The 22,329-nt window shown below is 34.8% G+C and overlaps 3 protein-coding genes and 1 pseudogene across 3 annotated transcripts; 3 read left to right on the forward strand and 1 right to left on the reverse strand.

Annotated features, from left to right (window-relative positions):
* Nucleotides 1-5,675: 5,675 nt before the first annotated feature.
* On the forward strand, nt 5,676-8,858 carry LOC122599891 (rac-like GTP-binding protein ARAC7). Its single transcript, XM_043772496.1, has 8 exons — nt 5,676-5,967; nt 6,286-6,373; nt 6,495-6,604; nt 7,347-7,410; nt 7,890-7,954; nt 8,036-8,101; nt 8,200-8,306; nt 8,523-8,858. The coding sequence occupies exons 1-8, from the start codon at nt 5,869-5,871 to the stop codon at nt 8,551-8,553; spliced, it is 630 nt and encodes a 209-aa protein (XP_043628431.1). The 5' UTR covers nt 5,676-5,868; the 3' UTR covers nt 8,554-8,858.
* Nucleotides 8,859-10,314: 1,456 nt separating this feature from the next.
* On the forward strand, nt 10,315-10,826 carry LOC122598986. Its single transcript, XM_043771438.1, has one exon. It carries the CDS (start codon nt 10,315-10,317, stop codon nt 10,819-10,821), a length of 507 nt encoding a protein of 168 aa, XP_043627373.1. The 3' UTR covers nt 10,822-10,826.
* An 832-nt stretch (nt 10,827-11,658) lies between these two features.
* Nucleotides 11,659-14,166, forward strand: LOC122599453. The gene has a single exon (XM_043771968.1). The coding sequence runs from the start codon at nt 11,659-11,661 to the stop codon at nt 14,164-14,166; it is 2,508 nt and encodes an 835-aa protein (XP_043627903.1).
* Nucleotides 14,167-19,584: 5,418 nt separating this feature from the next.
* On the reverse strand, nt 19,585-21,306 carry LOC122599455 (annotated as a pseudogene).
* Nucleotides 21,307-22,329: the final 1,023 nt, after the last annotated feature.

A 22,329-nucleotide genomic window follows, 5' to 3' on the forward strand; every position in this document is an offset into this window, starting at 1 on the left:
TAGACATAGACATGCAAGGAAGTAACCGCCACAAGCAATACACGAACGGTTACATATTCAAATTTTCGAAAATTTGAACTTCTTGAAAGCATAACTAATCCGTTTTCGAAAATTTGAACTTCTTATAAAAATGGGATAATGGCACGGGAGTGTAACCAACTATGATCAAAAGGTTATGTAATGTAACCAACTACTCGATTAGCTATGTAGTGTAACCAACTTTGTTTTTTGGGTTATGCAATGTAAGCAACCGGATACAAAACAAGTTACTGGTTACCACCTTTATTTTTATGGGATAATAACACCGGAGTGTAACCAACTATGACCAAAAGGTTATGTAATGTAACCAACTACTCGACTAGCTATGTAATGTAACCACCTTTGTTTGTTGGGTTATGTAATGTAAGCAACCGGATAAGAAGTTAATTGTCGGTTACCAATTTCATTTTTATTCTTTTTTTTTTTATTAAAAGAAAGGGCCACGTGTTACATATATTTAGAATATATATTTTCTAATTATTTATACATAAACAATTTATATATACACATCTTTTCTCTATCAAATATACCACATTGATCATGGTGGCGGCGGTTATGATTTTGAAGATTCCGGCAACAAGCGACCCCTCTTTTCTATCAATTTAAGTTTAATGATTTGTGGGTTTTATTGAGAAGTCAAATTTGTGTCTATATGGCTAGATTAATAGATGGATATTTATCGAGTTGATGACGAATGGAAACAGTGAAGAACAACACCAAATTCCGTCGATAGTGCATAACAACATCAAATTCCGGCAACAGTGAAGAACATCAGCAAATTCTGGCGACATGATCAGACTTTTTTTGAGCTTTTGCATCCATCGTTGAGCCATTGCCATTCGGATCTTTAACAATAGTTGCGGAATCCAAAAAAGCAGAACCCATTGAGGTATCTGATCATGGTATAGTGTGGTGATTGATATTATAAAATGAATAGGCGTGGTGAAAACATATGTCTACGACGGCGAAAGAGAAATAGTTGCGGAATCCAAAAAAGCAGAACCCATTGAGGTATCTGATCATGGTATAGTGTGGTGATTGATAATATAAAATGAATAGGCGTGGTGAAACCATTTGTCTACGACGGCGAATGAGAAATTTATATAGAAATAGATATAGATATACATCAGTGATGGATAGAAGACAATATATTGATTGATGATGATATGATAAATCAAGTGGGTTAATATATTTGGGTTTAGATTCTCATTTTGGGTTGTGTTGCATAGTCTGTGGGATGAAATGAAGAAGATAAAATATGCAAAAGAAATGAATAATTCTATAACTTTATTTTTGTTAGTGAAATTACAAAGGTGGTTACACTACATAGCTAGTCGAGTAGTTCACTACATTACATAACCTTTTGATCATAGTTGGTTACACTACATAACCTTTTGGTTATAGTTGGTTACACTTTGGTGCCATTATCCCTAACTTTATTTTTTGGCTTAACCGGATGGAAACCTGAATTAGCCGGTAACTTGCATGACATAACCCAAAAAACAAAGGAGGTTACACTACATAGCTAGTCGAGTAGTTGGTTACATTACATAACCTTTTAGTCATAGTTGGTTGCACTCTGATGCCGTTATCCCTATAAAAATAACTAATCCGTAAACTTTCCAAGGAACAATATTGTAATGATTTTTAGGTTTTCTTGCATTTTTAAGTATGCCACATAGGTAATAACTAACAAATTTTGAAGTGAATTTATATAATATAGGGATACTTGTTTTAAAATCTTAGAAATACTAGTACTAATATTTCATACGGTGACTGAAACCATTTTTTATTGTACTAAATTTAGAAGTGTATCTTTAAATAAATTAATATATGGATTATTTAAAGGTTAACATATCGATAGAACAAATTATCGTGTCATAGTTTTATATAGATAATAGCAATAAAATAATTAAGTTTAATTATAAGGTTAAATACAAATAGAATGGGACAAAAATTGATCCCAAAACGATACGCATGCATGGGATGTGTAGTATTTTAGAATAGATTCACCACGACCAATTCATACTTGTCGATATCTTAAACACTTGTATATCTTTGTGTGTATTTCTTTATACGGAACGAGTACATATTTACAATTTGCCAATTAATTATATTAACGGAGACTTAAATATTATTATTTTTTTTATTTTTGAAAAGTATGGTTCATGGTAAATATTCACCACACTCCGTAATTACACCGTAAGAATAATTACAAAAGAATCACATTACATTAAATTTGTTCCTATCCTCCTAATTAATGACTTTTTTTTTTCAATCTACTTTTGTACCATAAAAATCTTATCGTTTTGACTTCCATGAAAACCTTGTCAGCGGTGAATGTAGCTTGTTCAAAGATTTTTACGTTTATAGCCTTCCAACAAAAGCACCAACTCGTAACAAAAACAATAACTTTAGATGCCTTGAGTGTCTTCTTTCCCACACCCATGTTAATTATCAGCTATCAAAACCAAATCTTTTACTGACGAAAAAGAAAGAGTCCCGACCTTACACCACTGACTAATATGCCCCAAACCGAGGACGCGAATTGCCAAAAGCATAAAAGATGCTCAATTGTCTCGTCCCAGGTCTCACATAAACCACAAAGAGTATTACCAAAATTGTAATTATGATAACTAAGTGTCATATACATTGGACTTCTTCGGAACCCCCTTCACCCATTTAAAAATAAACTGGTCACTATAATCTTTACCACCTTTGATAAAACATTTTGCACTCTTTACCGAGAAACTCTCATCACAATCTCCTAGCCATACCCAGTTGTACTCGTCTTCAGATAACCTGCAATTGTCCATCAGTTTCCTTAAATCGTCTGATTCTTCCCGGGTTGTTGCTGATATAGAACTCGAGTACCAAGTATTGCATCCCACAAACCTTCAAGTATTAATACAAAATATGCCACGTACACAATATTTCTTTTACTTTTCGGTTATAAATCGATTAGCGAACAAGTCTTTTAAGAGAGGGTTTACCCCTATTAATTGTCATGTCTTCGGGCGGATAGTAGAGAGTTTGCCCTCCATCATGTATTTAAAATAGACATTTATACTTCGAGGGAGCTCTCTAGCGCGACCCCGGTTAAGACAACGTATACTAGACACCCCCCCCCCCGGTGTCGAATTACAACACGAAATTTCCATCAAAATTCACCTTTTAAAAAAGGATATCAAAATTCAATCTGTATCACTGGAAAAGATTAATATGTTTGATGTAATTTAGTAGTTAGTATTTTATTTTCAAAAAAAAAAAAAAAACACGAAAAAGCTTTAACTATTAAATTTTACTAACATGTGATGTTGATCTTATTGAATTAATAAATAATTAGTTTTGTTAAAACGCATTTTTTTTATGACTGTAGTTAAGTTATACTCGTATAAATAGTTATCCATATTTATCATAAAATTCAAAAGTATCTTAATCTTAATATATACTATAAGACAGTTGAATTAATGACTTATTAACCAATCAAATCGCTCAATTTCATCAAATTGACTCTCGCTTATGTCATCATTTAGATTAGCTATAAATTAAAAACTCTGATAATCATTATCCAAATACATTATTATATTAGTATTAGTTATTATATTAATTTGTAGAAAAAATTTCATTAATTTACACTTTTTTATTTTCCATCAATAACTTACACTTTTTAGCCCTCAATACTTAATTTAAATTTATTTTTAACATCAATTTGAGGAGATTTTTTAAAAACATTACAAAGATATATATTTAATTTTTTAAAGTTTCAATTGTCACTCAAATCATGAATCCTAATTGTTATCAAAGAGTATGAAAACAATCCTAATTATTATCTAATTATCATAGGACATGTGATTGAAAGTAAACCTATTCGTGTTATAACTCCGCATCATGATCAAATACATATATTTGAATGTCAAGTACAAGATCACAAATATATTTATATTTTAATTCCTAATTATCTTTAATAATAACATCAAATTATGAGTACAACTGGTTTCAAAAATCCTATAATAGAAAAATTATTGTAGCATGTGCCTTGTGGAATGACTACGACAAACAATTCCATCAATATGTCTCAGCTAATAATGACAGTAACGAACATATGATTATTGTACTACAACTTGCAAAGTATAACACTTAGAAGTGTATACGTTCAAAATTATAAGCTTTTATGAACTAAATATATGAACATCTAATATTGATAATATCGTAAACCCCGTGTCCAGTGTTGGACACGGGTTTAAATCTAGTAGTTTTTTATAAACATTAAGTGCAATCCTAAGAATTGTATTTCACATTTTTCCATATTATATTTGTAGCTATATGATTGAATATTGGTCTTCACAATGATAATTTTATAGATCAAGGACAACGATAACTTTATAAGTTGTTATTATTTATTAACATGCGTAAATAGTTGCATTTTTTTTATCATAAATTTAAAAATAAAGATACAATTATATTTATATATATTAATAACAATCTTTGTTATCCTTTTATATAATTCTTTTATACATATTTAATAACAATCTGAATTATCTTTTTTCTCCAACAAAAATTACCATTTTATTTAAAAACAAAGCGAATAAGTTGCTGACACTCCAAATTTTGGTGCACCCATGTCGGGTTTGAATCTTGACGACGTCTTAAAAAGTTTGTTCTTCCATGTATAAATGAGACATTTACGTTTGACACAATTCAATATCTTGACCCTATTAAAAAAACGAAAAACTCTTTAACCAATACCTTGTATACTATTTACATACTATTTTAATCAAACGAACATGGTATTCGCGCAATGCGGCGATAATGACATTGACAGTGATGTGGTGGAATCAACAGAACAGCGACGGCGAGCGTTGGTAGCGGTAGATGCATCAAGTGGTGTAGGTATTTGATATAAAGATATTTTATTTAAAAAAAAGTAGTAGATATTTTTTAGAAGACAATGAAATGATTGTATAAAATAATTTATTAAGTATAAAATGGTAATTTTATATGTCTTAAAAATTTTAATTTTTCAACATAGGGTATAACTTTTATATGGGAATAACTAATATGTATGATACATGCTTATACTCTCACAAATCATTTAAAAAATATTAAACATTGAGCCATGTGATTGAAATCAATATTTAAATTTAAAATATTTTTTAAATGATTTGTAAGAGTAGAAATACATGCTTCTAGAAGCATATTATTTATTTCCTTTTTATATATAGTAGTATAGATTTATTGCAAAGACATGCTAGATCATATTTAGATAGGAAAGAAAAACAGAAGGGGATTCCCTCAAGTTAATCTAACATGACTAGTCATGTTAGGCTAATCTTAGCCTTTGAATGAAAATTAAGGGTCAAAATTCAAAGATAATAATTGAATCTTAGCCCTTATTTTCAATCAAAGGTCAAGATTTCCTTAACTTAACTCTAAGTTATAAAAATAACTTAGGAATCCTTCCCAAACAAAAACACACTAAATGCACACACAAATCTAAGTTAGACCAGGTAAAGTTGGTATACATACAACATTAAATAACACAAACATACTTATTTTCACGAGGTACTATATTTTATAAATGTTTTATTTTTCTTTGTTTTTAAACCCATAGATAGAGTACAATAACCTTGCTCCCCACCTTCTCTTGGCAAATTACTAAAACCAAAACACTCACCATATTGTCTTCTTCTACACAATACACACCTCTCTTCTCTCTCACTGAAACTTCTTCTCCACTCTTCAAACTCACTTTTTAGGCTGATTTTTTTCACTAAAAAACATCACTGCAATAACCAAAATAAAAAGCTCAAAAACACACACAAAAATATGAGTGTTTCAAAGTTTATAAAATGTGTCACTGTTGGTGATGGAGCTGTTGGCAAAACTTGTATGCTGATTTGTTATACTAGTAACAAATTTCCCACTGTAAGTATATGCTGTATCTATAGCTTTTGAAAAAAAAAAAAAGAGCCAATTTTGTTTATGAAAATACCCTTTTAATTTTCTTGGCATTTTTAGCTTCTTTATTCTGGGTTAGACCTTATAGTACAACTTCTCATGCATAATGTACAAGTCAGTAAAGCTTATTTAAGTTTGTGTTTTGTTGATTATAATTTGTGGGTTTAATCTTTAGTTGTTGATTACAGGTGGGTTTATGCTAATATTAAGTTTTATGTATTAAAGATTGAATCTTTTCGTATTTTTGGTTATTTTTCAATTTTGGGTTTTTATTTTTTTTGACAGGATTATATCCCAACGGTTTTTGACAATTTCAGTGCTAATGTGGCTGTTGATGGAAACATTGTTAACTTGGGGTTATGGGACACTGCTGGTAATTTTATTAAACTTCCAATTTTTATAATTTTTACAGTAGTTTATTTTATTGAAAATACGTTGTTTTTATCCTTTTTTATATCCTTTTTCATTATCTTTTTGGTGTTTGTGATATAAAGGTCAAGAAGATTATAGCAGATTAAGGCCATTAAGCTACAGAGGTGCAGATGTATTTGTGTTAGCTTTTTCTTTAATAAGTAGGGCAAGCTATGAAAATGTCCTAAAGAAGGTACACTTTCTTTTAGTAGTGCTCTCTCCTTTTTTGTCTAAATTTTCAAATTTCCCCTTGTTCTTAACTTTCACTTTCAGAATTTTGAAAAAGTTAGACTTTTTTTGAATTTGAACTGAATCAAGACTTCACTATCACCCCTTTTAGTTTTTTGATTCTTGAATCTTAATAAAGAAGAAATTTCCACTATCAAGTTGAAACATATTTTAATCACTATCTTCCAAGATTAGAGTTGATTTTGACTTTTATAAGGTGTAACATTTAGCTTACATTTAGAGAAAGAAGTGCCAACTGCCAACTACACCTATTTGTATGTCATCATATTCTTTAATCTTGGAAAATAAGGAAAAAAGTTAATCAACTGTAAACCTCAAATCTTTTTAACGTATTTGACAAGTTAGAGTCACAATGACATTTTAACGTCAAACATATTTGTTTCAAACTTTAGTAATCAGTAAGTTAAGCTATAATTATAGACAAAGCAATGTGGACTTTATCTCTTTTGTTTTGTTAATTGTAAAAAAGTAGTAGTATTCCCCATAATTAATTGAAAGCTTTTTTTCTACTTCCGTAATTTTTGAATTCTTAGAGTAAACTATTGAGAAAGCAATGCATTATCTTTTGTAAACTTAGTGTCAGTGTTAAAAAATAATATAAGTAAGTTTACTTTGACTATGGAAAAATTGAATAAATATAGAAATAACTTCATCGCATAGTAAGTGATCTTTGACTATTCATACAGTGGATGCCGGAACTTCGAAGATTCGCACCAAATGTTCCAGTAGTACTTGTTGGCACAAAGTTAGGTATAACTTACAATCCTGTTATCTTGCATATCTTCATATGATTTTGATCAAGATTTCTACATAACAAGCACCTATACAAATATACAAAATGTTTCTTGAAATGAAGTGGTAAAAGGGGCAGGTTCAAACAAATCAGTTTTTGGTAGTGTCAAGATGGCCCCGGCGTGAGATGAGCCCATGCACTTATTTGACAAAATATTTTATTTGTCATACACAAATTAGTATTACAGAAGTTATGTAGTTTTACAATTTATCTACTTATTTTGAACCAAATGATTTAGGAGGTTTTATGTGTTAGAAAAATACAGCTCGGATGACTTTCGATCCGTTTTACCATTTTCTTATAAGTGATTCTACATTGACCTATTTGAAATGCTAGAGTTGAAACACAACTTTAATTGACCGATTGTTAGGTAAATGGGTGTAAATTGCTAACTCAATTTATAAAGCTTAAGGCTGTGTTTTGGATTTGCTTCCAGATCTTCGTGACGACAAGGGATATTTAGCCGATCATATGGGGTCTAATGTTATCACATCTGCCCAGGTACTCAATCATCAATCTTTTTGAGTGTCAAGTTGGGCGCAAAAGTATTTTTCTTATGAACTGTTTGACGTTTATTTATAGGGTGAAGAACTGAGGAAACAAATTGGTGCAGCTGCTTATATCGAATGCAGTTCAAAAACTCAACAGGTGAATAATTTAAACCAAAAATACTTAAACTTTAGACTATTTTGTAGTTATAGTATTAAGTAAACTTAATTTATTTTGTTTTGATTGATGATCATTAGAATGTGAAAGCGGTGTTTGATACGGCCATCAAGGTTGTTCTGCAACCTCCTCGAAGGAAGGAGGTGATCAGACAGAAAAGGCGTAAGAGCTCCGGGTGTTCCATTATGTAAGTAACGCTAACACATCTCTTATCTTTTAGCATATGATATAAATTATAAAACGAAGCTATAATGTGGCACCTGGTCTCATTTAGCATACAAGGCTCCATTAACTGAAAATGTATATACATAAACATCCTTTTGGAGCTAGAATTGTGTATTGTATTGTTTCCTATATGTATCAAGTTGTAACCTTAAACATATGTTTTCCTGGTGATTAACAGGGGCATTATGTGTGGTGGTTGTGCTGCTTAAGGACTTGGATGTCAGAGCTTTTAATGTTGGTTTTTTGATTTTCTGGTGGTTAGTTTCAGTTTTCATCTCAAGAACTTAAATATGTGTGAATGTTGGTAGCTGCAGTTAATATAGTTTAATGATGTATTTCTTTTTGCTGCTGTTGCTGTTATGCATTTTGTATGAATCTATAGTAGTGTAATTTTCAGTTTGCGGAACTGCTATCCAGCCACCTCTATGACCACCAACCAAATGCCCGTGTTGTTGGCCAAAGAGGTTTCCGAATGACGTGTTGTTGAAATTATGTGCGAGATTCTTTTTTGTTCTTTTTTGTCCATCTGAATTCAAGATCTATATTCGGTTTTGAGACTGGTGGTGGCGAACGTGATGCCTCCAATCTTGTGATCGGAAGTAAAAGTAGGGATGTTCATGTTCCGATTAGAGCTTCTGGAATGTTAAATATATCACCAAGTCTATAGTATTGTTAAGTCATGTTATGTCATTATCAACTTCTAATAACCCAATAGATTTATATAATTACAATTACAAACATACAATTCAACAAGAATGGTTTGAAGCCACGACATATTTATTAAAGAAAAAAACCCACTTAGACCGTTGTATCTTACTCAAAAAATAGTTTGTCATCCTTAATAATTCAAACAAAGAAAATCTTTTATGTTTATCTATACGAGAGTAAGTACTTGCGCGTTGCGGCGGTGAGATGGTGGGTTGATAGGTCATAGAGTGTGATAGTCAAATACCTTAAACGTACAGGCTCCGCCTTCGGATTTAAAAATTCGTTGAAAGTATATTGAATGACATCTCTAATGAAAGAGCATTAAATTTTAAGAACACCCATACAATTTTTATAATTTATCGATGTACAGTTTTTGAGATAAAAGATTTTGAATGAATTGGAGGAAGAAATGATTTATAGAGGAGAGAGAAAAAAAATGATTGGTTGAGATTTGAGGAGAGAGAAAGGGTGTTAAGTAAATATAGAATTGATATATGAGCATTTTGGGAAGGTAAATGTTAAAACTTAAAATGTAAACAGGGAAGATCTGCTTTATAATATAGTATAGATATAGATATAGATATAAACCAACTGGGTTGGATCAGTGGTTGAAGCTCATGCCTCTGGAAACAGAGGTCATGGGTTTGATTCTCATGCCCAGCAAGGTTGGAGGTCCTTTTCTACCTATGGTAGAACCTGGAAGCAACCTCTCTACCTTTGGTAGGGGTAAGGCTGTCTACATATCAACCTCCCCCATACACCGTCAAAAATGGTATTGAGACCCAAAACCCGTAGAAGACGGCATTGGTAGTTACTTACTATACAGATATGCGTAATCGTTATGTAATCTGTATCTGCCTAAATATTACTCTTACTATTACATTCATTTACGAGTAATATTGTAACCAAAACTCTACATTGACCAAAATAGTAAAATTTACTGGAATGACGGAAAACAGTAACACATTTTCTACAGAAATATATTTTGTCTGAGAAAAAAGATACGTTCATTCACGTGGCATGCACAGATAGTTAGTCAAATTCAAATGACAGAGAAAAAAATAAATGAAGTTAGGGTCAAAGTCAAAAGTCAAAAATTCACACCATAATTAGTCACTCATATTTGTTTCCCTCTTTTTCTTTTTCTTTGTTTTCAATACCAAACATTTTGGAAAACCATTTACCGTTTTGCAATATCTTTGAAACAAAACAACACATTGAAACAAAACAACACAATTGGTTAAATAATTTAATTCAAGAAAATGGAACTATTCAAAAGGGCGAAAACGGTTCGCCTTCATAGCGTAAGGGAAAAATACATGGTGGCCGACGACGACAAGGAAACGGTTTTCCAAGACCGTGATGGATCCACAGAAAAGGCCGAATGGGAGGTCATACCAACCGGCGAAAATTTCATACGTTTCAAAAGTTGTTATGGAAAATACTTGATGGCTTCTAACGCGACATTTCTTGAAGGCGTAAAAGGAAAAAAGGTCCTTCAAACGGAATTGAAACCAGATTTAGACGGGAGCATCAATTGGGAACCATTAAGAGACGGTTTCCAAGTTCGACTTAAAACGCCTACGGGTAGTTTCTTGCGCCCAAATGGAGGCGTACCCCCTTGGAGAAATACGATTACACATGACAACCCGCATAGGCCAAAAACAAAGGAAAAGGTTTTGTGGGATATTGAAGTCGTACAAAATCTTCCGTCTTATCGAAAACAGAATTCAGATTCGAAACTCTATTGTGTGTTCGATAACAAATGACCTTATCGGGAGATTTAACGTTAGTTTGCGTACTATTTGTACATAATTTATTTTCGTGTATGGAAAGTCTTCAACAACCTGTAAATGGAGTTATCATCATAGGAAATAAATTTTCGATCTGTTCTGTAATAAATAGCAAAACGAGATTAAAACAATGCATCAAAATAATGTATTCTTTGCAACAAGGAAATTCCGGGCCACGCAACATGTCTTGTTGAAATAACTTCAATATTTAAACTAAGTCAATATACTTTCCACAACAATTAAGAAGATAAAACCTATATATTTTTGTAGAAATCATTGTGACCAACAACAAATTATAGCATCAAAATGCTTAATTGTTCCTAAATTAATCTTTCAAACTAGTATAGATATAATATGCAATTATATAGAAAATTTTTTCGAAACGGGCGTATTTCAAGGGTGTTTTGTCAAACAAGTTTTGAAAAAAAATAAATTATAAAACCAGTGAAACCGGTATTTGAAATACCGGATTCAAATTTTCTAGTCAAATCCGGTATTTGAAATACCGGTTTCAAAAAGAAAATTTGAATCCGGTATTTGAAATACCGGACTCAAGCATTGATGTGACAGTGGTACAGTGGTGGTACTGGTGGTACAGTGGTGGTATACACGTTACTCGAAACCGGTATTTGAAAAACCGGTTTCGAGGAAAGCCTAACACGTGTCAAACTCTGGTGAAACCCTAATATGATATGTTAACCTAATTAGATTTTTGTTGTATATATATAGTATGTGATGGCTTCTTCTTCATCAGTAAACATTATCAGTACTCAACAAACATTTTTAGATAATATTTCAAACACTTTAAAAAAAATGGCTTCTTCTTTATCATTCAAACCCATTGTAGTTCAGTTAGTATGGGATGATCAAGTATCATTCATAAATGAAATCCTTCAAAATACAGATCCATTGAAAAGAAGAAGTTTTCCCATTTTCCACATGATGACTTATTCACAAATCTGTGATATAACTTACAGTTGTTTTGGTATTTCAAAACAACAGTTCAAACTGCAATTATATTTGTGGTATGAATTTAAGGGTGTTCCTTTTAGGAACTTAATTACGGATGATAATACTTTAGCAATGATTTATCATCTCGGTGAAGCGCAATTTGAAGTGAAGTTCGAGCCTAGTTTTACAAACCAGTTGTTAAGCTTGACTCAAAGCCAGTGTTTTTTTCAAGGGAGTAACCAGCCAGAAGATAACGAAGATGATGAAGATAACGAAGATGATGCAGACAATGATGATGATGAAGACAATGACGATGAAGACGATGAACTTGTTCAAGATCATGAAATTGACCCAATGGTTGGTGGATCAAGCGACGAGGCACCTTATACAAGTGATGATACCATCGACGCATATAGCGTTGATGGGGATGTATCTGGAGATGATGAAGAAGAAGGGGCTCATGCACAAGGTCCTTTGGAGCATGAAGAACTTGTTAATCTTCAAGATGATAATGAAGATCGTCTAATGCCATTCAATGAAGTTCAAGAAGATGTGGTATTTTGGTCGCCAGATAGAAATGTGATAGAAAAAGGAATGTTTTTTCAGAGCAAGGCGGAGCTTATACACTCTGTTAGGCTTTGGAACATAAGAGAAAACAGAGAACTTATTGTTATGGATACAAGGCCAGCGTTTTGGAAAGCACAGTGCATGACCAGGGGGAAGAATTATCGTGGTGTTTTGGACCGGGTCCCCTGTAGGTGGGTTGTAGCTGGATCTAACAGAAACAGATTAGGATTGTTTCAGATCACAAAGTGGGTGGAGAGTCACAATTGTTATGGAGAAGTGATATCTAATAACAATCGTTGTATGACAGCAAGTATGATTGCTTCTGAAATTTTGTCACAAGTGCGGGAGGATTTAACTTTAAAAGTTAGACAGATCCAGGCCCAAGTAAAAACAACGTTCAATGTTGATGTGAGCTACGCCAAGGCGTGGAATGCAAGAAGGTTAGAAATTGAAAGGTTGTATGGAACTTGGCCGAGTAACTTTGATGCACTGCCCAAGTATGTTGCTGAATTACAACGTGCTAACCCATACACTGTTGTGGAATGGCTCCATTCTCCAACCAGTTCAAGCCATATACATACATTCAAGTATGTATTTTGGGCATTTGGACTGGCAATTAGGGCATTCCAACGTTGTATTCCGGTGATCTTTGTCGATGGCGCTCATTTGAAAGGCAGCTACAAAGGTAAGTTGCTAACTGTAGTGACAAAGAACGCCAATGGACAACTATTGCCGGTCGCTTATGGCTTGGTTGATGAAGAGTCTAATGAAAGTTGGGGATGGTTTCTAAATCTCTTTGAAGAGCATGTCGGGTCGCAGAGGCAAGGTGATTTGTGTATCATTTCAGATCGTCACCAAGGCATTCTTAATGCAGTGAGCCAAATTGATGGGTGGCATCATCGGTATTGTTTGAGGCACGTTTGTAGCAACGTGAACTCGCACTTCAAGAACAGGAGAATCAAAAATCTGGCTTGGGTTATCGGTTCCACCTCCCAATCATCCAAGTATACTTGGGCGATAAACACAATCAAAGGTGAAGATGACGCTGTTTGGCCGTATTTGAGGAACATTGGTTTGGAGAAGTGGACTCTAAGGCACGACTCGGCGCTTCGTCGTTGGGGTAACTTAACGACAAACATTGCCGAGTGCCAAAACAATATCCTTGGTAAGGCTCGAATGCTACTTATTAGAGCTTTAATTGAGAGCACTTTTACTTGGACAAGAGACCATTTTGTCAGCCAATACCGGAAGGCAAGTAGTTGGAACCCACCACTAGCTCGCAAAATGTGGCAGGTTTATCAGATGCGTGAACGAGCGTCAATAAGCCATAGAGTGGAAGTGTTTGATGAACGAACAGGTAATTACACGGTCAAAACAAACCAAAGAAATGCACAAGGCGAGTACACATACAATGTTTTCATGGGGGAGAATAGGAAAAAATACTCTTGTGGAGCTTGGCAACATCAAAGGTTTCCATCCTCTCATGCCATTGCTGTTTGCGGATATAGACAAGAGAGAGCTGCTAATCTTCCAAGTAAAAGGTACACAACTAGGACATGGATAAATCAGTATAATGCTGCACTTTCTCCCCTTCGAGAGGTGAATTACTGGGCGCCGGTAGATTGGCAGATTCAGGGAGACCTTGAAAAACTGGTCACGCAAAGGGGTAGGAGACGCACCAGACGGTACCGGAACGAGATGGATGAGAGTTCTACGAGCAGATCTTCAACCTCAAGACAACAAGCTAGATGTGGTATTTGCGGTCAATTGGGCCATAACAGGAAGACATGCCCTGAAATTTGAATATGTCATGCCCTGAAATTTCAACCTCAATAAAAATGTTGTTTTTGTTTGTTTTTCCTGAAATTTATGTCTCTTGATGAATTTGAAATTTATGTTTGTTTTTTCCTGAACTCCTAATCTGTTTTTAATTGGTTCCAACATGAAATAAAAACACATTTTATTGATAACGTTACTTAAGTCTTAAATACAACACAAAATATAAAAAACATAGTACTTAGACTAAAATACAGCACAAATTACTCTTCATCTTTGCTTGAGATTTTCCCCCAGCCGCGGTAAGCTTTTTCGTTTGCCCACCACTTGTCGTGTTGCGGGCATTTGACTTCCCAAGTACTTTTGCCTTCCCCGCAGTTGTCATGAAACGATTCGGCCCAGGTGCACTGGTCACCCAACGTGTGACCAGCGTAAAAAACGTCATCCACCACCCTCTTTATCTTCTTGATCTCATCCTGCAGAACCAACGAATATGTCTCTTCGTGCTTCGAGAGCTTACGGCCTGGTGCTTGTAGTGCCTCAAGCCGATGCTCGCATTGTCGCCTTTTCTCCCGTAGGTAACCCATTTGGTTAGAGAGTTCAGTTTGAAGGAGAGTATCCTCTTTGACATCAGCCATGATTCTTGATTTCATCTCTTCTTCGGTCAGACGAGGTCGATGAACATTCTTGTTTGATGATGAGGAGGCCATTTTGTTAGCAAGAGTGTGTGAATTTGTAAAATATTGTCGTGCAAATGAAGTGTCTATGAGTTGGTATTTATAGCTTGGATTGAGGGACCAAAACTGTACATCTTTTGAATTTGAGGTACTAAAATGTTATAGGGACTAATTGTGTAAATATTTTAGCTATAAATATTGGCTCCTTCTCAGATATTTCTTACAAACTCTCAAAATCTTATACATCTTAAATGGCTTCCTCATTAAATGTCTTTCGATCATGTAACCATAAACCACCAATGACTGTCGATCAAGTGAATGACAGTATCATGGCTGATATCCTCGACCACCAAAAGTCGAAAGAGGAAATTGTTGAAATTGGTCTCAAACTGGCAGCGAAAAAGAAATGGTGTGCTGAAGAAATCCGTTATATACAAACTGGGCATTGTACTGAGCTTGAGTCAAAATGTCACTTATATGCAGGGGAAGTACAAGAAAATTCAACTTGCTATTGACCAACTTGCTAATGCGGTTTACACATTCAACGAGTTCATCATGACGGCCAAAGGAGTCCATGAGATGATGAAATAAGTTTGTTATTTAATAATGTGTTCTATGAATTATTATGTTGTATGTTTGTGTTTAATAAATTTGTAGGATTTTTAAATTATGAATAAAAGTCTGTTTTTAAAAAAAATACAAAGTAAACATTACAATACATAAAACAAACATAAAATAAAAATACATAAAACACACTAGAATAATGCTTCTTAGTTAAAAAAAACTATTTAATTGGGATATAAGCCAAAATCTTCAACATCAACAAAACTATGTTTGTTTTTACGTCATCTTTGTATTTTTTGGTCAGTTATTTTGAAACCGGTTTTTGAAATACCGGTTTCGAATTTAGTACCCATTACCCCTATTCACATCAACCTGACAGAAACCTGTAGTATCCGATTTTTGAAAAATCGGATTCAAAAAGCAACATTGATTCAGTCTGTTGTCTTCAGGTGATGTGACAAGTCTGTTGACTGATTACAGTTTGTTGACTGGCTACAGTGGTCGCGTGCATCAATTTCGAAACCGGTATTCCAAAACCCGGTTTCAAATATAGTATATATATATAACTCGGGTGTTTAAGCATTTGTAACATATATATCCGACATCTAAAAACCCATAATGATTTGTAAGTTATGGCTTCTTCATCGTCATCTGACCCATCATCACCTCCTACGGTAACATTTCATGCATTGAAAGCGCAATGTATAGAAGATATAAGCGACGGGTATGAAATTTACTTGAAAATTAATGACTGTAAGTTGCTTATGGAACAAAGGAAGCTCGAGCATAAGGGGAAAATAAAAGAAATAAGCAAAAGGGGCATCGGAATGATTATAAGTGAAGAAATGCATAAGGATTATCTTGAGACGACATTACCAAGTATCGACGAAATAACATCTGAACTTGAGAAACTGTTAAAGTTGGTTAACAAAAAAATCGACTTGGCGACAATTTATAAATTGGAAGCTGAAGACGGTTTCAGTTAAAAAGTTTATGTAGTATTTCAAATATGTATTATGTTTATTTAAGTTTACGTATTCCTTTTATCCCTACATTGATATCTTTTATTTTGAATATATTAATTTAATGTAAGTTGATGTAAGTTTTATATCCATCTTCTTTTTTTTTATAAATATTTCAATTAAACAATATTATAAAAAAAAAGATATGTATTTAAAAAATATACAGATAGTTATTAACACAAACCTAAGAAAGAATTACAAGAAAAATATAATTTATCTATGCCCCCCAGTTCCACATCCCGGTGGATTGCCACGTTCTCGGTTACTTATTCTTGGCTCGAACACGTCGTCCTCTTCTTCTCCTTCATCATTTGCCAGATTTGTAGCTGGCAGTTGAGAAGAACCAATATAAGGAGAGAAGTCTTGCATCGGATAAGGAGAAATGTTTCGAGCCGGTGGACCAGTTCCGTAATAAAAATCAGGATTAAAATGATGTGGAGGGAGATCAAACAGATTAGTTGGTCCTGCATTTTGGGTATAATAATTCGGGGTTTGAAAGCTACCCATGAAGAAATTACCTGGGAACATTTGATGGGTTGCTGAAGTCGAGGGTCTAGCCTGTGGGTTACCCGGTTGGTAACTTTGAAACCCTGAATTGGGTGTCGGCCTAAACACAATTTGGGTATTAAAATTGGAAGGACTACCTGCCCAATTAGAAGGTTCAGCACCAGAACTAGAAGGAGCTTGATAACTTTGGGAGGGAGGCATTTCAAATGGCTGTGGCTCAGGAAACTGCCAATTTTGAGACGAATAATTCATTCGTTCTTCCTGTTGAGTCAACGAAAATGTCTCCCTCGTTATTGTTCTAAAATCCCCAAACAAGTGACTTATTTGCGGATTTGCTTCTTGTTGTTGACGAGCTCGCTCGTCAACCTGTACCAAACTGTCTTGCTGCGCACATTTAAATATTAGTAACAAATAAATATTTATTAGTTGTAAGGTTTATTTAACAAAAATAAACTTACATAAAACTGTTGGGTAACGCCCCATTGAGGGTACTGGCCTGGAGGCTGTTGCTGACCGGGCTTACCGACTGTTAAGACGGTACGCTCCAAATACCACTGCATATACCCTGGTGCACAGGTGGCCCCTCGGTCTCCCTGGTGGATCCGTTCCGCCCGGTTGTTCCACTGGTCGATATAGTCGGCATGTACTTCACAGTAATCGACCCTCGCTTTTCGCATTTTGATAAGGGTCTTATGCTGTGCTGGGGCCACCAAAGCATCATTATCAGGAATGGCTTGTATCAAGCCGAACTGTCTAGCAACTCTATCTGCTAGATGGAACTCCACTTCCTCCCAACAAATCAATGGGCCCATGTATCTCCATATGCTTCGCCCAGTCTTACAACTCGCGGGGAGTATGTTGATGAAGTTGGTATACGGAGTCCATTCGAACTGCATTAATTAAAAAGTATTCAAAGATATTAACATATTATAACTTAGAGATTAATAAGTACATATAACTTAAAACGTATTAAAACATATTAATTATTACCTGGTCAGGTGTTAGTGCATTGAAAAAAGAACGAAACGAAATTATACAGTGTCCTGGTGTATCACGATTTGAGTGGTCTCCACACCACTTGTTTGCTAAACAGCCTCCGTATTCATACACCTCTTCTTCTTCTCCGTCATCCGGTTTGAATGGCGTGACTCGTGGGGCAATGCGTGGGAATCTTTCCCACGCCCAATACTGCAACAACAATAACGGTCCATCAATGCCTTGTCTAGTAGGCCAAGTCCCCTTAGACAAGTTCCTATACAAACAACAAAGGGTTGCTGAACCCCAGCTCCTTCGACCCGCTATGCTCAGGTCTCCCAGAAATGACAAATAGTTAAGACTAACATCATAGTTGTTAGAATCAGGAAAAAACTGCGAACCAATAAGAGCTAGAATAACCCGTCTAGCCATTTGTTGGCAACGCTCCTCATCATTCGGGTCCCAATGTTCAAAAGTAATCGTACCCGCCAACCGATTAAATTTCATCCGACTGTTGCGCAAGTCGTCATCTTCCGGGTAAATACCCAGATACTCCTGACACAAATTCTTCCAATATTCAACGTTTCGGGTCTCTGTAACCCACTTACCACACACTGGTGGTCCCTGTATGGGTAAACCCCATATCACCTGCACATCTTGCAAGGTGACAGTCGCTTCACCGATAGGAAGGTGAAACGTGTTGGTTTCCGGACGCCATCGCTCAGCCAACGCGATGATCAAAGAATGATCAAGTTGGCATGTATATGCCTGGAAGAGTTCGTAAAACCCAGCACTCCTGATATAGTATATAACCTCGTCGGGCACACCATCTTGCAGTAGTCTGTTAAGCCCTCCATCACCTCTTCTGCAATGTAGCTCTTCTGTGAAGGCACGGTCATGGGAGATGTTGTATGACCGATGTTCATCTGCAGCTTGTAGCCACAACAACTCTGGGTTTCTGGGAACACAACTAACATTGATAGAGGCCATTTTTGTTTATGAAAATACTGCTTTGATAAATTGCTAGTTGCTTGTTTATGAAAAATATATTTTTTTGCGTGATCATCTATGAGTAAATATGCATGTATATATACAATAGATAGTCTCTGTACGTTGCATGGTTATTTTTGTCTCGACTTGAATCCGGTTTTTGAAATACCGGATTCATACTGTTCCTACTGCCACCTTTCCTGCACCTCTTAACCAAGGTCACATCAAATCAACTAGGGTATCACCAGGCATCGACACATGTTAGGGTTAGGTTGAAACCGGTTTTTCAATTACCGGTTTCGATGTACGTTCCTGCACCTCTGCCTGTCACAAGCCTGCACGCCTGCACCTCTGCACCTCTGCGTCACTGTTCTGTCACGTGTTCTATGGTGTCACATCAAAGCCTCGAGTCCGGTATTTGAAATACCGGATTCAAATACTCTTTTTGAAACCGGTATTTCAAATACCGGATTCGACTAGAATATTTGAATCCGGTATTTCAAATACCGGTTTCACTGGTTTTATAATTTTTTTTTTCCAAAACTTGTTTGACAAAACACTCTTGAAATACGCCCGTTTTGAAAATTTTTTCCAATTATATAACTACGTACGACAATATATGTTTGCTAAAAAGGAGAGAAATATTGTGACGAAAAAATCAGTATTGCAATTGGCACTTGATGAAAGCTAGGTAGAGAACTAGAGATCGATCAAGGACCACGAGGGCGGCTGATGCAAAAACAACGGAAGGTGTGATCCTCTGGCAACATTCCACCTCCTTTTCTGGTGTCAATGGCTTCCAACAACGTCACCACCTCATTCATCTCCGGTCTCTTGTCCGGATTCACATCCCAACATCTTTCTAAAATACTTGCGAAAGGTCGTGGACAACACTTTGGAATGATTGGCCGTGAATTCTGAAACCAAAAAGATGCATAATTAATCCGTTAGAATATTAAAGAATCACTTTGGCAGGCATATATATATAATTAACTTTGAATTTTCAAAAATTAATCTATCGAGCTTAATAATATATGTCACCTGTTTCACGACTGCTGAAGATAATTCGGCAGATTTAAAATCAGCGTATGGCATGTCGCAACAATAGATTTCCCATAGACATATGGCGAAACTATATACGTCACATTTTCTATCATACGCGTCTCCTTCAATTACCTAAAACATAAAAAACATATCTGATTAGTACTTGAACATGCAAAAGTTTTACGATAAAAAGTGAAATAAATTAGTAAACAGTAGATTTTTTTTGATTTACAATTTTACATACCTCTGGTGCCATGTAACCAATAGTTCCGGTTGTCAATGTCATCTCTGTAGGATTTCCAGCTTCAACACGAGACACTCCAAAATCGGCAATCTTAAGCGTTCCATTCGCATCCAACAGTATATTTTCTGTTTTGATATCGCGGTGTACAATCTTTTGAGAGTGGAGGTAGCTTAATCTGCATAACAAATTAATTAATTAATGGGGGTACGTGTTTTAGCAAAGTAGATCATTGAATTATCTTAACTAGTAGATGATACTGTAAAAGCTAGATTGCTAACATAAATAAAAAAAAAATGTTAATATATTAAAACTCACCCTCTAGCAAGATCAAGAGCTAGTTGGACGACAATCTTAAAAGGAAGTTTCATTTTGAAATTTTCGATCAAGTATTTCTTGAGTGTCTTGGCGCCTTGAAGATATTCGACCACAACACAACACGCTCTAGATTGCGTGTTGGTGACATCCGAGATTCCCAATGAAGCTCCGATGAACTACCATTGCAAATGAAATAGGTCTCAAATTATTAATTAATTAATTGCATGGAGATAAAATTGAACACAGAAAAAAAAAATCTTAATTAAACCTGCATGAAATTAACATGTCAAATTAAAAGATGTACGTACGTACGTACCTTTGATACATTAGGATGATCCAATTTGTGCCAAATCACGATTTCTTGCAAAAACGATGCACGAAGACCCAAAACCTCCGCAACTGTCACAATCTGATCCTCTCCCCAGTCTAATACCTTCACTGTACGTAAAATTAACCAATAAATTTTTTTAGTCTAAAACGTAATTAAAAAGTAACATAAATCATTCAAAATAAATAAAACGAGCTAGTATAGTAGTAAACATTATATATACAAGATTTACGTATAAAAATTGTACCTGCGACATGTTGGCCATCATAAACGCAGAGTACCATAAGTACCATGATCAATAACATCTTTGATTTCCAATTTCTCCAAATCAATCTCCCAATCTTCCTTATATTCACTTCTGTTTGGAAAATACTTGAGTACCTGTTTATCTAACTCCATAACCAACTTCTCTAAATCAATGGTATCCGCCCCTCCAAACGATTCTTTAGACTTCCAAGTCGAAGAACCAACACTCCCAGAATTTGATCCCTCGGAAGCCATGCTCAAAAGAGTCGCAAGAAAACTTTTAAAGTACCGAATTAAAAAGATTAATGATGAATGCACAGAATAATTAACAAGATCTATTTAATTATTTGGGGCTTATATAAGATGAAATTGTTGTAATATAACATGATTCAATTCGTAATATACACGTAGCGTGAGATCCAGAGGAACCTGTAAAGGCATTAAACATATTTGCCATTGATTTCGGGTTCCCAAAATAAGATAACTGATTTAGGATGGAGTGATAAATTCGGTTCTAATGAATTCAACAGAGAAGATGGACGAATTTTATGATTTGGGAGGCTGTGAATTTTTGTGATTAACCTTGAATTAGGGTTAATTACTCTCTCTCTATATAAGGAGAGTATTTTCATATTAAGTCCCTCTGGTGTTTAATTCGTGCCTCATTAGTCCTCTCAAGTCCAATCACCTAATGGGAAACCCTATAATATGTCTTTAAGAGTAAATACGTCCATCGAATATTTACTTAGACATAGGGATTTCATTATCGTCAATTATCATATCAGGAATGACACATGATCAGTGACGGTCACACTAACGTGGTTCCAACATTCTCCCACTTGACCGAGCGATCATTTATCTATGAGTATTCAAATAAGTTCCGGAATAATACTCATTTTGTTTTAAACCGAAATCATAGCCAATAAGTACAGTCGTAGAGAAGAACATCAACTCAGGACCCCCAATAGTCAAACTATGACTCAAATTTAAAACTAATAAGCAATGATTAATTAACTAAGACAAATTTTGTCACAATAATGTCAACACACTAATACGAGTACTCAAAGTGCGATTAATAGAAAAACAAAATCTGAATAAGGAGAAAAAAATTTTAAACAGTAATACTAATGACCAAATAAGTACAATATGCTATTAAATTAAACTAAGTCTTTAGTAAGCCCCATCTTCGACACGTGTCCTACGAAGACATTAGGAGGAAGACCTTTGGTCATCGGATCCGCTAGCATGTCATTTGTACTTATGTACTCAATACAAAGA

Source organism: Erigeron canadensis, chromosome 5 (genome assembly GCF_010389155.1).
Source record: "Erigeron canadensis isolate Cc75 chromosome 5, C_canadensis_v1, whole genome shotgun sequence".
Taxonomy (NCBI): domain Eukaryota; kingdom Viridiplantae; phylum Streptophyta; class Magnoliopsida; order Asterales; family Asteraceae; genus Erigeron; species Erigeron canadensis.

Bases quoted from the DNA above. Each gene is read 5' to 3' on its own strand.
- LOC122599891 (XM_043772496.1), top strand. From the start codon at position 5,869: ATGAGTGTTTCAAAGTTTATAAAATGTGTCACTGTTGGTGATGGAGCT. The intron at 6,374-6,494 runs GTAATTTTATTA...TGTGATATAAAG, and splicing joins GGGGTTATGGGACACTGCTG to GTCAAGAAGATTATAGCAGA. The intron at 7,955-8,035 runs GTACTCAATCAT...GTTTATTTATAG, and splicing joins ATGTTATCACATCTGCCCAG to GGTGAAGAACTGAGGAAACA.
- LOC122598986 (XM_043771438.1), top strand. From the start codon at position 10,315: ATGGAACTATTCAAAAGGGCGAAAACGGTTCGCCTTCATAGCGTAAGG.
- LOC122599453 (XM_043771968.1), top strand. From the start codon at position 11,659: ATGGCTTCTTCTTTATCATTCAAACCCATTGTAGTTCAGTTAGTATGG.